At 46.1% G+C, this 11875-nt stretch overlaps 1 protein-coding gene across 1 annotated transcript in view; it reads left to right on the top strand.

Annotated features, from left to right (window-relative positions):
• Positions 1 to 11875, top strand: part of LIG3 (ligase III, DNA, ATP-dependent) — a 13603-nt gene extending 1728 nt beyond the window's left edge. The window contains exons 3-19 of the mRNA XM_009083121.1: positions 273 to 470; positions 1103 to 1254; positions 2141 to 2307; positions 2962 to 3039; positions 3154 to 3322; positions 3949 to 4104; positions 4549 to 4680; positions 5270 to 5349; positions 5803 to 5890; positions 6794 to 6871; positions 7112 to 7235; positions 7604 to 7746; positions 8549 to 8623; positions 9216 to 9362; positions 10278 to 10452; positions 11133 to 11224; positions 11354 to 11875. Coding sequence (XP_009081369.1) covers positions 273 to 470; positions 1103 to 1254; positions 2141 to 2307; positions 2962 to 3039; positions 3154 to 3322; positions 3949 to 4104; positions 4549 to 4680; positions 5270 to 5349; positions 5803 to 5890; positions 6794 to 6871; positions 7112 to 7235; positions 7604 to 7746; positions 8549 to 8623; positions 9216 to 9362; positions 10278 to 10452; positions 11133 to 11224; positions 11354 to 11587 — 2288 coding nt within the window. The 3' untranslated portion in view covers positions 11588 to 11875. The remainder of the gene's footprint in view (positions 1 to 272; positions 471 to 1102; positions 1255 to 2140; positions 2308 to 2961; positions 3040 to 3153; positions 3323 to 3948; positions 4105 to 4548; positions 4681 to 5269; positions 5350 to 5802; positions 5891 to 6793; positions 6872 to 7111; positions 7236 to 7603; positions 7747 to 8548; positions 8624 to 9215; positions 9363 to 10277; positions 10453 to 11132; positions 11225 to 11353) is intronic.

Here is an 11875-nt window from a genome sequence, read left to right as displayed (position 1 = left end):
GAATTCCCTTCACCGTGGTTGGCTCCTATTTCTCTGGTAGAATTAAGGTCCAGAAAATTCTGCTGTAATGTGTAAGAGTAAGACTAATGAAAAAATAGTTTCAAGGTTTTGTTGAAGTCACAGATGTTGGGACAGACACATCACTGCTCAGTTCTGAAGCTTTGCCAGCACTCTGGGATTGCTCTCAGCCTGCCAAGCACAGGTAGCTTCAACTTCAAATCTGCACTATATTGTATTGTTAAAAACAGCAACTTGTTCTGTGTTTGATGCAGCCAAGCCGAAGAATTCCGAAGATGCCTCTGCAAACTCTTCCCACAAGTCCTCCCTGTCTGCCTCAAGGTGTGATCCGAAGCACAAGGACTGTTTGCTGCGCGAGTTCCGCAAGCTCTGTGCTATGGTGGCCGAGAAGCCAAGCTACAATGTGAAAACACAGATCATCCAGGACTTCCTGAAGAAGGGATCTGGAGGAGGTATGATTCCTGCTTGGCACTTCCCACATGTGAAAGCCCTCCCAAAATCAACCTCAAAGTATGATTTCGGAAGGAAAGGTGACCTAAGAGCTGATGTGGTCCCAGCTGTGTGCTGTGGTGGTTTCAGAACTGTGGAGATGATGTTTGCAAAGTGAACCGTGTGAAGAGCAAATTCATACAAGGATGTCTTACTGCAGTGCTCTGGGGACATTTGTAGATGTCAGATTGCTGCCAAATTTAGTGCTGAGATCAGATTTGGAGGAAAATTGCAGAATCACAGAACCAATGAGGTTGGAAAAGACCTCTGAGATCACCAAGTCCACCGTATGACCTAACACCACCATGTCAACCAGACCATGCTCCTAAGTGCCATGTCCAGTCTCTCCTTAAACACCTCCAGGGATGGTGACTCCACCACCTCCCTGGGCAGCCCCTTCCAATGCCTGACCATCCTTTCTGTAAAGAAATTCTTCCCAATGTCCAACCTGTCTTTCAGATGAAGCAGAACAGCATGTGCAGAGGAAGCCCCAGCTGTGGGTTTCATCCCCAGGGTCATGCAAATGGGCACCAACAACCAGAGCCTGTCTGAAAATAAATTCTGACAGTTATTATGGTCTGTGCTTTTTTTCCAGATGGTTTTCATGGGGATCTGTACCTGACCATTAAGCTGCTGTTACCAGGTGTCATTAAAATTGTTTACAACTTGAATGATAAGCAGATTGTAAAGCTGTTCAGTAGGATTTTTAACTGCAACCAGGAAGAAATGGTTCGGGACCTGGAACAGGTGAGTACAGAGAGTTCTCTTACTTTCTGCTGTTCAGTCCTTTGGTATGGAAATTGTGATGCTTTGGGTTTTCACTCCTAGTTGAAAGCTTTAGTTTGACTAATGGGAGTTGGTGATTTACTTTGGTTTTTTTTTTACTTGGCTTTGGCAGTTTTCATAGCATCTTTTGCCATCTGGAACCTCTAGAAAATCATTTTTTTAAAGAAAGCAAGACACAAATTCACCTGCAAAACTTTAGAAAGCACAGAATAAAATGTCTAGAGCAAGTCAGGCTGCAGCTGTCTAAACTGCTTTGTTTGGCACATTCATACAGAACTGATCTCTGTTAGTCATTTTGTAACATCACCTACCAAAAACTGGGACTCAGTGAACAGATCTCTCACTGTGAGCTGCAGTTGGTTGGTACAGCTAAGCCACAGTGCTCAGGTGTGCAGTGAATTCCTGTGCACGGGAGTTGCTGACTGTGCACACTGTTCATTGCAAGATGGAGAAAATGTGTGAATTAGTTAGTGAGGCTAATTCTTTCATCTCTGTGCATGCCCTGGGTATATGTTGCCTTCTAGTGAGAACACTAGCCTGTTTCAGATCCTTGGATTTACAGGTGGATTGATCCTGAGGAAATAAATGGTCTGTGATGCTGCAGCAGTGGACAGAGCCATGAGGTGCTGCTGGTGCTTGCACTTACCTCTTTAGGGAGATAAAACAGCTGAGCAGATGTTCTGTGTCGTGGCAGCTTTTTTGCATGTTTGATTCCAATTTCTTCCTGCAATCCCAGCATCATTCCTGTCCTTTATCCTGCTCACTGGAACCACATTGAATCCCCAGTGGCATCTCCATTCTCTGGCCACAGCTCTGATCTACAGCCTTGTTTTGTTTTTGGAGACAGGGAGATGTGTCCGAGACCATCCGCATCTTCTTCGAACAGAGCAAGACTTGTCCTCCAGCAGCCAAAAGCCTCCTGACCATCCAGGAGGTCGATGAATTCCTAATCCAGCTGTCAAAGCTGACTAAGGAGGATGACCAGCAAAGTGTGCTGCAACAGATTAGTCGCAGGTAAGGAAAGCAATTGGCCCCTGAAGGTTTGCCCTAACACTAGGAGTGGTTATCTGTGGAGCACAAGATGGACTAGGTGAATCATGAGCCACAGAGACTGATCTTAGCATCTGTAGCTGCTGTTAGTGGTTTGATTCAGCCACACTGAGTGCTGACCAGCAATGGAGAACAAGTACAGCTCCAGTTTGTGCCAGGGAACTTCATTCTTGCCTGGCAAGGCACTGTTCATTCAGCACCAACCAAGTGACTTGCAGAACTACCTTAGTGGTGTTTAGCTGTTAATTAAGTTGTCATTCTTAGGTATGTTGGGAAAAGCCTTCGAGCCATTTATATATATGTAAAAGATTCTTGGTCTGGCTCAGTTTGTGCTGCGCTGAGGATGTTACTACCACTTAGTGTTGATGCATTAAGTAAATTTTGCAATTTACTTAATTTCCAAAGGTATATGAACACTGTGGCAGAAATAATATTGGCATAAAGATGCCAATTTTAGCCTTTAGTGCCTCTGAGATGTCACTAGTACTCATTTGAGTTCAAACCCTCCAGAAAGAGGGAACCTTATTTTATGGAGACCTGGTTCAGTTAGTTCTTTTCAGCTGGAAAGTAGGTCAGTTGAATATCTACCATTGATGGACCTTATCTTCTCTTCTTCAGGTGTACAGGCAATGACCTGAAATGCATCATCAGGCTAATTAAGCATGACTTGAAAATGAATGCTGGAGCAAAGCACGTGTAAGTCTTCCTATCCCTGTGAGAGAAAACCAGAAGTGAGCTTTAGCCTCAGGAGCCAGGAGCAGCAGTCCTGAGGTTGATCCATATTTCCCTGCTTTCCTTGGTTTGTTAAAGGTTGGATGCTTTGGATCCCAATGCTTACGAGGCCTTCAAAGCATCCAGGAACCTGCAGGACGTGGTGGAGCGAGTGCTGAAGAACCAGCAGGAGGCTGAGAAGGTGCCGGGGCTGAAACGCACCCTGAGCGTGCAGGCCTCGCTCATGACCCCCGTGCAGCCCATGCTGGTATGTTTGTGGGCTGTCCCTCACCTGGGACCCTCACCTGGAAGGATCAGTAGGCAGAGAAGTGGCTGTGTGCAGTGTGAGCTGATAGTGTTAGCTTTAATTGTTAGGTTTAATGCCATTTCATGCAGCATTTCCTACCAAGAGGCCACTAGTCAATGCACTCAGGACTGGCACCTTCAGTGCCACTGCCAAGTTAATATCTTGACTTGCTTTCAGTCCAGAAGTGACCTTTTTGTTTCTTTGCTGTCATTCCAGAAGTTGGTCCTTTCTCTGGAAATATTCTAAGCTTTCCTTTGTATTAGCCACTCAAATAAGTCTGGCTTTTTGTTTGAACAAATTAAGAGTTAAATATTTACCTTTGGGCTAAGCACACTCCTACAAAAAGCACAGTGCTTGCACCTTTAAGTGTGTGAAGGAGAGAAGCATTGGAAAGCTCTAAGTACCTGGGCATAAGCACATGATTCTAAGTAAATGAGTAATAAAAGGAAGACTTGGACTGGCTAGCAGAGACCCTGGACAGAAAGATCTCTGTGGGAATTGGTAGTTTCTTCATGAACTTGAGTAAGAATAGCTTTATTTTTCAATGTACTTGAGCTTGTTTGGATCTTGTGTTTCTCTCCCTCAAGGCTGAAGCTTGCAAGTCCATCGAGTATGCCATGAAGAAGTGCCCTAATGGCATGTATGCAGAGATCAAGTATGATGGAGAGAGGGTGCAGGTCCACAAGAATGGAGATCACTTCAACTACTTCAGCAGGCGCCTCAAACCTGTCCTCCCACACAAAGTAAGCACCTGTACACTGTCTGCTCTGTGCCAGCTCCTCCCCTGCATTTCACAGTAGTTCCTATAGACAAGGAGGATTCCTCCTCTCATAGACTGATTTATGATTTATGTAATTAGTTAGATTTTGGAAAAGCAACACTTAATAGAGTTATGATCGCTTAGTTTTTGGTGCACATGAAGAGCTTCAAACTTAAGCTATCTGCTGTGGAGTCTTCTTTATGCACTGCCCTTTGGGAGCCTTGATGCCAGTTGGGTGGCTTGTTTCTATGTACTAAAGCTTCATTTTTCTCTTGGTAGGCTGTGTGTACCATAGTAGAAAGTACAGCCAATGCAGATATACCTACATGTGCCTCAGACACTTCTGGAGAAAACACCTGCATTGCAGTGATTCCCTCTCTTCAGCCAGGAGACTTAAGCTTTTTCTTTCCTTTTTCTTTTTCCCAAGGTAGCTCACTTTAAGGACTTCATCCCCCAGGCTTTCCCTGGGGGGCAAAGTATGATCCTGGATTCAGAAGTTCTTCTCATCGACAACAAAACTGGCAAACCACTTCCTTTTGGGACACTTGGTGTGCACAAGGTAAAACAAAATTGAACAAAAAGTCCTTTGTTGTGGTAAGAGGCTGTTACTCTGCTGATTTAAATGGACAAATAGATTTGATATTAACCTGATCACTGGCAGGACAGGAAGAAAAGTTGTAATTTGTCATCATTTATCATGGCTTGAGCAGTGTATGGCAGAGTGGGAGACCACAGTGATGCAGTATTTAGTGCTTAGGGATGTTATGTAGTGCTTGTGTCTAGACTAAATGGGGGTGAGGAAGAGGACAGTAACATCAAAATTAAACTGGGAGTGCTTAAGTTAAAAGCAGCCACTAATCTGGGTTTGTTGCAGCAGCAGTGACAGATGTTACATTGCCCAAAGTCATTAATATTTGTAGTGTTATTTCCCATCAGTAGGAAATTAACATGTTTTATCTCCTTAGCTTGGTGCTTTGACACATTTGGTCTAAATCTTAATTCTCAGAATACTTCTTTTAGGAGAAGCCTAAACTTGGCATGGCTGAGATATTATGGAGATAAAAATCCATCCTTTTGGTTTTGTTACTTTTCTAAAACTCTCTGATGTGACAGTACGTTTCTTTTAATTGATTTTAATTGTCCCCTAGAAAGCTGCTTTCCAAGATGCCAACGTTTGCCTCTTTGTGTTTGACTGCATCTATTTCAACGACGTCAGCCTGATGGACAGGTGTGTCTCTGGCATGTGTGAGAGTGGCCTGACTGGTTTCCCAGCATGGACTGACTGGAATACACCACCAGAGGGACCAGTTCACTTTGGCTGTTGGCCTGACTGCTCACCCTGTGAACTTGGGGCTGCATGGCAGGATCCCTGCTGTGCCAAGGGGTTTCTCTATGGAGCTCCATCTTGTTCTGCAGTTCCAAAATATCAGAATCAGCTGCATCTCAGCTGAACCGAGTGTGATTCAGTACCAGCTCATCTTATATCCTCTGAAGTTAAACACACTTTCAACACAGAATTTCTATTTTATCACTTCCTGGTGGAAAGTAAGAATTGCTGGTCCTCTCTGGAACTCTGTAGGATAAATCATTTCCTATTTAAATAGCTTCTTTCAGTGTTCGTGTGACTGGTTCTGCATGTTAAAGTTGCTGCTTGTCCCTAATGATCCTTTCCCTGCTCTAGGCCTCTGTGTGAACGGCGCAAGTTCCTCCGCGATAACATGGTTGAAATCCCAAACCGCATCCTCTTCTCGGAGATGAAGCATGTGACAGTGAGTTCAGTGTCAGCTTACTGTGTGTGCACTCTGGACACTGCACTGCTCCTCTACCACACAGCCTTTTTGATGGTTAAATCTGCAAATTCAGCCTGTCAGAATGGGTTTACTTCTGCTCTGTGTGCAAGACTTCTTGAGCCAGAGCTGTTCAGCAAGGCCATCCGAGCTCCCATCTTGGCCTGGCTACAATCCCTTCAGTACAGTCTTAACTGGACATCTCAGGTTTTTTGGCTTCTTAATGATTTTCTAGCCACTGTTACTCTGACATTGTTAGGAGGAGCTAAAGTCTGTTGTTACTCTGTCCTGTGCAATGCTGAGCTGTGTGGAGAAGACCTCAGTATGGCTGAGGGGACCCAGACTGCTTCCAGACTGGGAGACATCCCCAAGACACAGCCCCAAGACATCCTGGGTGCTATAACTGCATCTAGACAGCAGCATATTGGGTTTTTCCTTTGATTATGCACAAGCCCTTTGTCCCATTATTTTCCCCCACTGCTACTGATTCCTGTAGCACTTTAGTTTTGGTGGAGAATTCGTGGACATTTGGGGCAGAGAGAGCATTTTGGGAAGAAGCAAATACATAAGTCTCAAGGCAGTTGGATAGTGAAGGAAGCAGGTGCTGCTGGCTGAGAAAATCTGATCTTGTCAGTAGGGGCAGGCTCAGCTCTGAGGGGTTTTTTAACTAGCAAACCCTTCTCTTCTTGGGACACATTCCCAGCTTAGTCACTGGACGTGCAGCGAAGAGAACATGTATGGGACTCTCTTTGGAAAACTTAGGAAGTTATATTTTCTTCTCTCTGCAGTTGACTTGGGGTTAGTGCAGAACTCCTCTAACCAGAAAGCCTGAAGACCAAAGCCCTTTGACAGTCCTGAGCTAACTGTGACTCTTCTCCTTTTCAGAAAGCTTCAGATCTGGCAGATATGATCACCCGAGTCATCCGTGAGGGACTGGAAGGATTGGTCTTGAAAGACTTAAAGGCAAGTTCACATTTCCTCTTTACTGCTGTGTGCTGGGAATTGGGGAATAACAACAGGCAGAATCTATGGATTCTTGAAGCATCTCTGGGTTTTGTGGATGTTGACATCCAATCCAAGTCACTCCTCATATATTGAGCACTGCTGTGCTCGGGTACCTGAGCTGCTTAAAGGCTGAGGCTGTGTGAGGAGCTGCTGCCCACCAGGTGATCTCTCTGATGAGGCTCCTGCTTGTTCTCACAGGGCAGTTATGAACCAGGAAAACGACACTGGCTGAAAGTGAAGAAGGACTACCTCAACGAGGGTGCCATGGCTGACACAGCAGACCTGGTGGTGCTGGGAGCTTTCTATGGGCAGGGCAGTAAAGGTAAAGCTGGAGTTGGCTTAACTCAAAGATCTGTCAGTTCAGGAAACTCCCAAGCTTTTTCCTGTTCCAGGCCTCCTGCAGCAGCAGTTGTCCCAGAATGAGACTGGCTGTAGCAGTGACTGTGTGCTGCAGCCCATCCCATGCTGGGCTGAGTGTGCTGTGGGTGAGCAGAGCTGTAGGTGTTGGGCTGTGCTCATTTGCACCCTGCAGGGGCTCTGTTCAGCTTTGTATGTGAGCTGATGCCATGAAGCCATCACACGCCCAAGGCCCTGAAGATGAAAAAGGGGTTGGGCTCATTACTTTGCTTTTTGAAAAGCTGTGGCTTGTGCTGTAGAAGACAAGACTCACCCTGCTGTCCCCTCCCACAGGTGGGATGATGTCCATCTTCCTCATGGGCTGCTACGATCCCAAGAGTGAGAAGTGGTGCACTGTGACCAAGTGCTCTGGTGGCCACGATGATGCCACCTTGGCACGTCTGCAGACAGAGCTGGATATGGTGAAGATCAGCAAGGTGAGAGGGGCTGTGGCATGGAGATGAGCAAAGGGCTGAGTGAGCCACCACTGAGCTGCTGGTTAAATGCAGGGTTGAAGTGCTTTGCTGGGAATGAGCAAGAGTTAAAGCAGATAAACCACTGTGACACCAGTGAGATGTAGCTGCAGCCAGCTCCTGAGTGAGGCACTGCCTGGGGTTTGTACTCAGACACTGAGTGGGAAGCCAGGCACCATCTGTTTCCTGCTAGGACAAAGTTTTATTGGGAAGAGTATCCATTTTTTTTCTACTGTTTTGGGCACATTGTGATTGGCAAAGACAGTCACTAGATGGGGCTGCAGGAGAGAAGTGCTGGCAAGAGTCTGACTCTTGTGTCACCATAACCTCACGTGGTGGAGTTTAGACTTCTGTGACTGACTTACTTAGGTGAGGAATCTTATTTTTCAACACTTGACAAAGAAACAGAGAGCTGAATTCTAATATTTACTTGACATCCTGAAGGCCATTTGCATCAAGGTTATAGAATCTAAAAATGGGTAGTTCTGTATGAGTTGCAGTTGAGCAACAGTTACTGTTTCAGGTACAGAATGACAGTAATTAAGAGCTGTGTTGCAGGTAATATTTGTGATTTTCTAGATAACAAACTGCAGCTGATCAGTGGCCCTTACACTGCAAGCTAAAGCAAGTTTCATCCATGCAAAGGCAACATAATGCCTATATGCTGACCTACTTCTGGGCCACATTTCAGCAGCTTCTTCTGTAGAAGTAGGTTCATATATGATGATAAGTGCTATCATTTTGTTTCTGTGCTTTTCATTAATAGGATCCTACTAAAATTCCAAGGTGGCTAAAAATTAACAAAATCTACTACCCAGACTTCATTGTCCCAGATCCAAAGGTAAGTGCTGCCATAGTCATTTAGCTCCATTTTCCAGCCCTGATACAGCAATCTTCTAGAAATCATTTAAGTGCACAAGTTGTTTCTGTCACAAAATTAGTCTTCATACTTGGAATGGGAAATTAAGCACAAGATTTTTTATCTCTGAATCTTGCAGGTGTGTTTGAGGCTAAGAGCTTCCTGAAGAAATCACATCTGCAATACTTCTGGGAAATATTCTTGTGCATGAAATCACTTCCAGAAGTGAATTTAGTTTAAATTTGAGACATGAAAAATTTGACCTAAAACATGATATAAAACTGTTACCCGAAAGTTGCTATTGTTTTAGGACATGCATCAGTATGCTGTGTGCCACATATACATGTGTGCCTGTATGTCTGATTGATAAAAAAGGTATTACTTAGGTATTGGCATTAAATATTAGTTGGGAATCTTTGACTTGGTTAAAGGAATAGGTTTTAAGGTGGCCAAGAAGGTCAGTTTTTGTGTGTGGAACTGTGCTGAGGGTGGGGGTTAGTGAACACAGACACTTTAGAGTTGGTTCATGAGAGAACACAGTAATGTGACATGACTTCCTCCCTGCTGTGTTTAGAAAGCCCCAGTGTGGGAGATCACAGGGGCTGAGTTCTCCAAGGCTGAAGCTCACACTGCAGATGGGATCTCCATTCGCTTCCCGCGCTGCACGCGCATCCGGGATGACAAGGACTGGCAGACAGCCACCAACCTGCAGCAGCTTAAGGTGTGTTACCAGGGCATCTGCCCCACGTCCTAGAGTAACTTCTGACAACAACCCCTAGCTGAAAACACTCACTGGGACAGCAGGGTATGTAGTGAAGAGACCTGCTGACTGGTAGATGTGATGGCACGTTACATTTTCTGTGTACCCTTGGCTCAGGCTGCTTGCTGAATTGTTTGGATGCAAATCTCTTTCAGGGCATTTCTCAAGTCTCTTGAGCTGCTGTGTTTTGCAGTTGGAAAAGTCTGTGCTGGCAGCTAGTTGTATCAGCTCTTGGAACAGCCTCATGGGGAGGAATTGCCTTCCTAGAAGAGGTGGTCTTTATTCTCTTTATGGTCAATTGGTTAATTGCTGAGATTGGGAGAGACATTTGGGAAGTGACTGAGTAGCCTGACCCAGTCCTGGGGCACAGGGGCCACGTGGCATCCAGCCAGGACCCCCAGGGCTGCACTCACCCCCTCACCACCTACTCCTGTGCTGATAGGAACTGGGCTGCTGCCAGCCCCAGCAGTCCCTCAGCTCTGTGCTCACTGCAGTCTCTGTCATTTGGGCTGTCCTCCTGCTGCCTGTGGGGTGTTGGCAGCAGCTGCCAGTGCTTGTTGTGCCATGGAAGCAGGGAATGATTCAGCCCACCTGCTGTCCTGCAGCCTCTCAGGCTCCCTGTGCAGGTAGGAGACAGAAGGATACAATACCCTCTGCAGACAGACTGTTCCTGGAATGAGCACTGCCCATTTTCAATGCTCTGATGAGTCTCTTGCTCTGTAGCAGATGATGTGGATGTGGCTCTGGGCTCCTCCCTGTATGGCTTCCCTTAATGCCAAGCAAAAGGGTGGAGGGCAGAAAGCTTGGACAGAGCTGACAGGGAAATGTCTCGTGTTAGTGTCAGACACTATTAACTCTGTGTTTCTGGTGGGGCAGGAGCTGTACCAGCTCTCCAAGGAGAAGGCTGATTTCAGTGTTGTTGCTGGAGAGGAAGATGAGTCTACAGCTAGCAGCAGTGGAGAGAATGAGGGAAATTCCAGGTCTTCCACACCTCACAGCAGTATTAAAACCCCTCCACGCAAGTCACCCGCGAAAGCCCAGAAGCCAGAAGGTAAGGTGGTGCTCAGGAGCCTCAGGGTGTGTTCCCTATGTCTGGGGCTGGCTCTGGATCTTTGCCTTCTGTCAGAGACTTGAAGATCCCACGGCAGTTTTCATGTGCATGTCAGGCCTAATGGGCAAAGCTGCTCAGACCCACTGGTTTGGCCTGTGTTATTCCAGCATGGACTTGAGGAGCTGCAGCTCTGTGTTGAGATTGAGAAAACATGGCTGGAAACAGCACTGATGATGCTGTTTAGATTGGTGTTCAGGCACTCCTTGAGGCAGTAAAGGCTCTCTGGATGATGTGCTGCTGAGAACAGACCTTGAGCCTGGCAGAGCCTCAAGTATCATTTGTACCAAAACTACTTTGGAGCAGTTTCTTTGGGACTGAATCCCTTTAGTCTTATTAGCTCAAGGTCCTCAGCAGACTGTAAGACTGATCTGAAGAGCAAACCTGCTGCTTCCATTCCTGCAGGTCACGTGCCCTTTGGGTAGCCATTTTTGGCCATGAACCAGTATTTAATTTTATTTGGATGGAATTGATGCCCATAATGGGACACCTGGATGGAGGGGATTTCCAGGTAAATGCAGTTTGTGTTTGTCACTGGGGAACAACGTGCAGCAAATTGCTGAGTAGTTTCGAAAAGAGAATGTGGACAAGAGCACACAAATGAGACAAGTTTTTGCTTTTAGAGAGCAAAGCAGTCATTACATCCCCTCAAAAATCCGAGGAGAAACGAGGTGAGAAGAGAAAAGCATCTGAGATGGAGGACAATGGAAAAAAGGTACAGTCAGCTGGACAGCAGCCACAGGGGTGGGAGGAAGATGTAGCAGTTCAGTTTTCTGGTCACTTTTGCCTCCCATGTGGAAACTAATGTTGTGCCCACCCTTCTCTTGCTTTCCTCCCCCAGCAGCCACTGCTGGACATTTTCACGGGGGTGAAGCTCTACCTGTCGCCCTCTGTGAAGGACTTCGACAAAATCCGGCGCTACTTCATCGCCTACGACGGGGACCTCGTGCCAGAGTTCGACACAGCCTCAGCCACACATGTCATAGGGGACATTGATGACAATCCTGGTGCTAAACGTGTCTCTCCCAAGTGGATCTGGGAGTGCATCCGCAAACGCAGACTGGTAGCCCCGTGCTAGCAGTGTGAGGCAGCTGAGCTGACCTAGGAACAGCTGAGGACTAGGTAGGTGGAAGGAGTGGTGAGATTCCTCGGTGGAGATGTGGGTAGACATGAAATGCCATCAGAGGTAGTTACAAAGAGCCACAGTAACCATATGGAATAAATTAAGAAACTCTCTGAAGAAATGTCCCTGCTGAATCCAGTTTTCCTGCCCATAATGTAGACCACAGTCCTCCAGGGGCTGGTTTAGTCTCCTTGGGTTTTTAAAGTTTGGGTATTTTTATAGATAAATAAAACTGAAGCAGTT

Source organism: Acanthisitta chloris, unplaced genomic scaffold, assembly GCF_000695815.1.
Source record: "Acanthisitta chloris isolate BGI_N310 unplaced genomic scaffold, ASM69581v1 scaffold40630, whole genome shotgun sequence".
Classification (NCBI taxonomy): domain Eukaryota; kingdom Metazoa; phylum Chordata; class Aves; order Passeriformes; family Acanthisittidae; genus Acanthisitta; species Acanthisitta chloris.
This window is presented reverse-complemented; position numbering and strand designations above follow the sequence as displayed.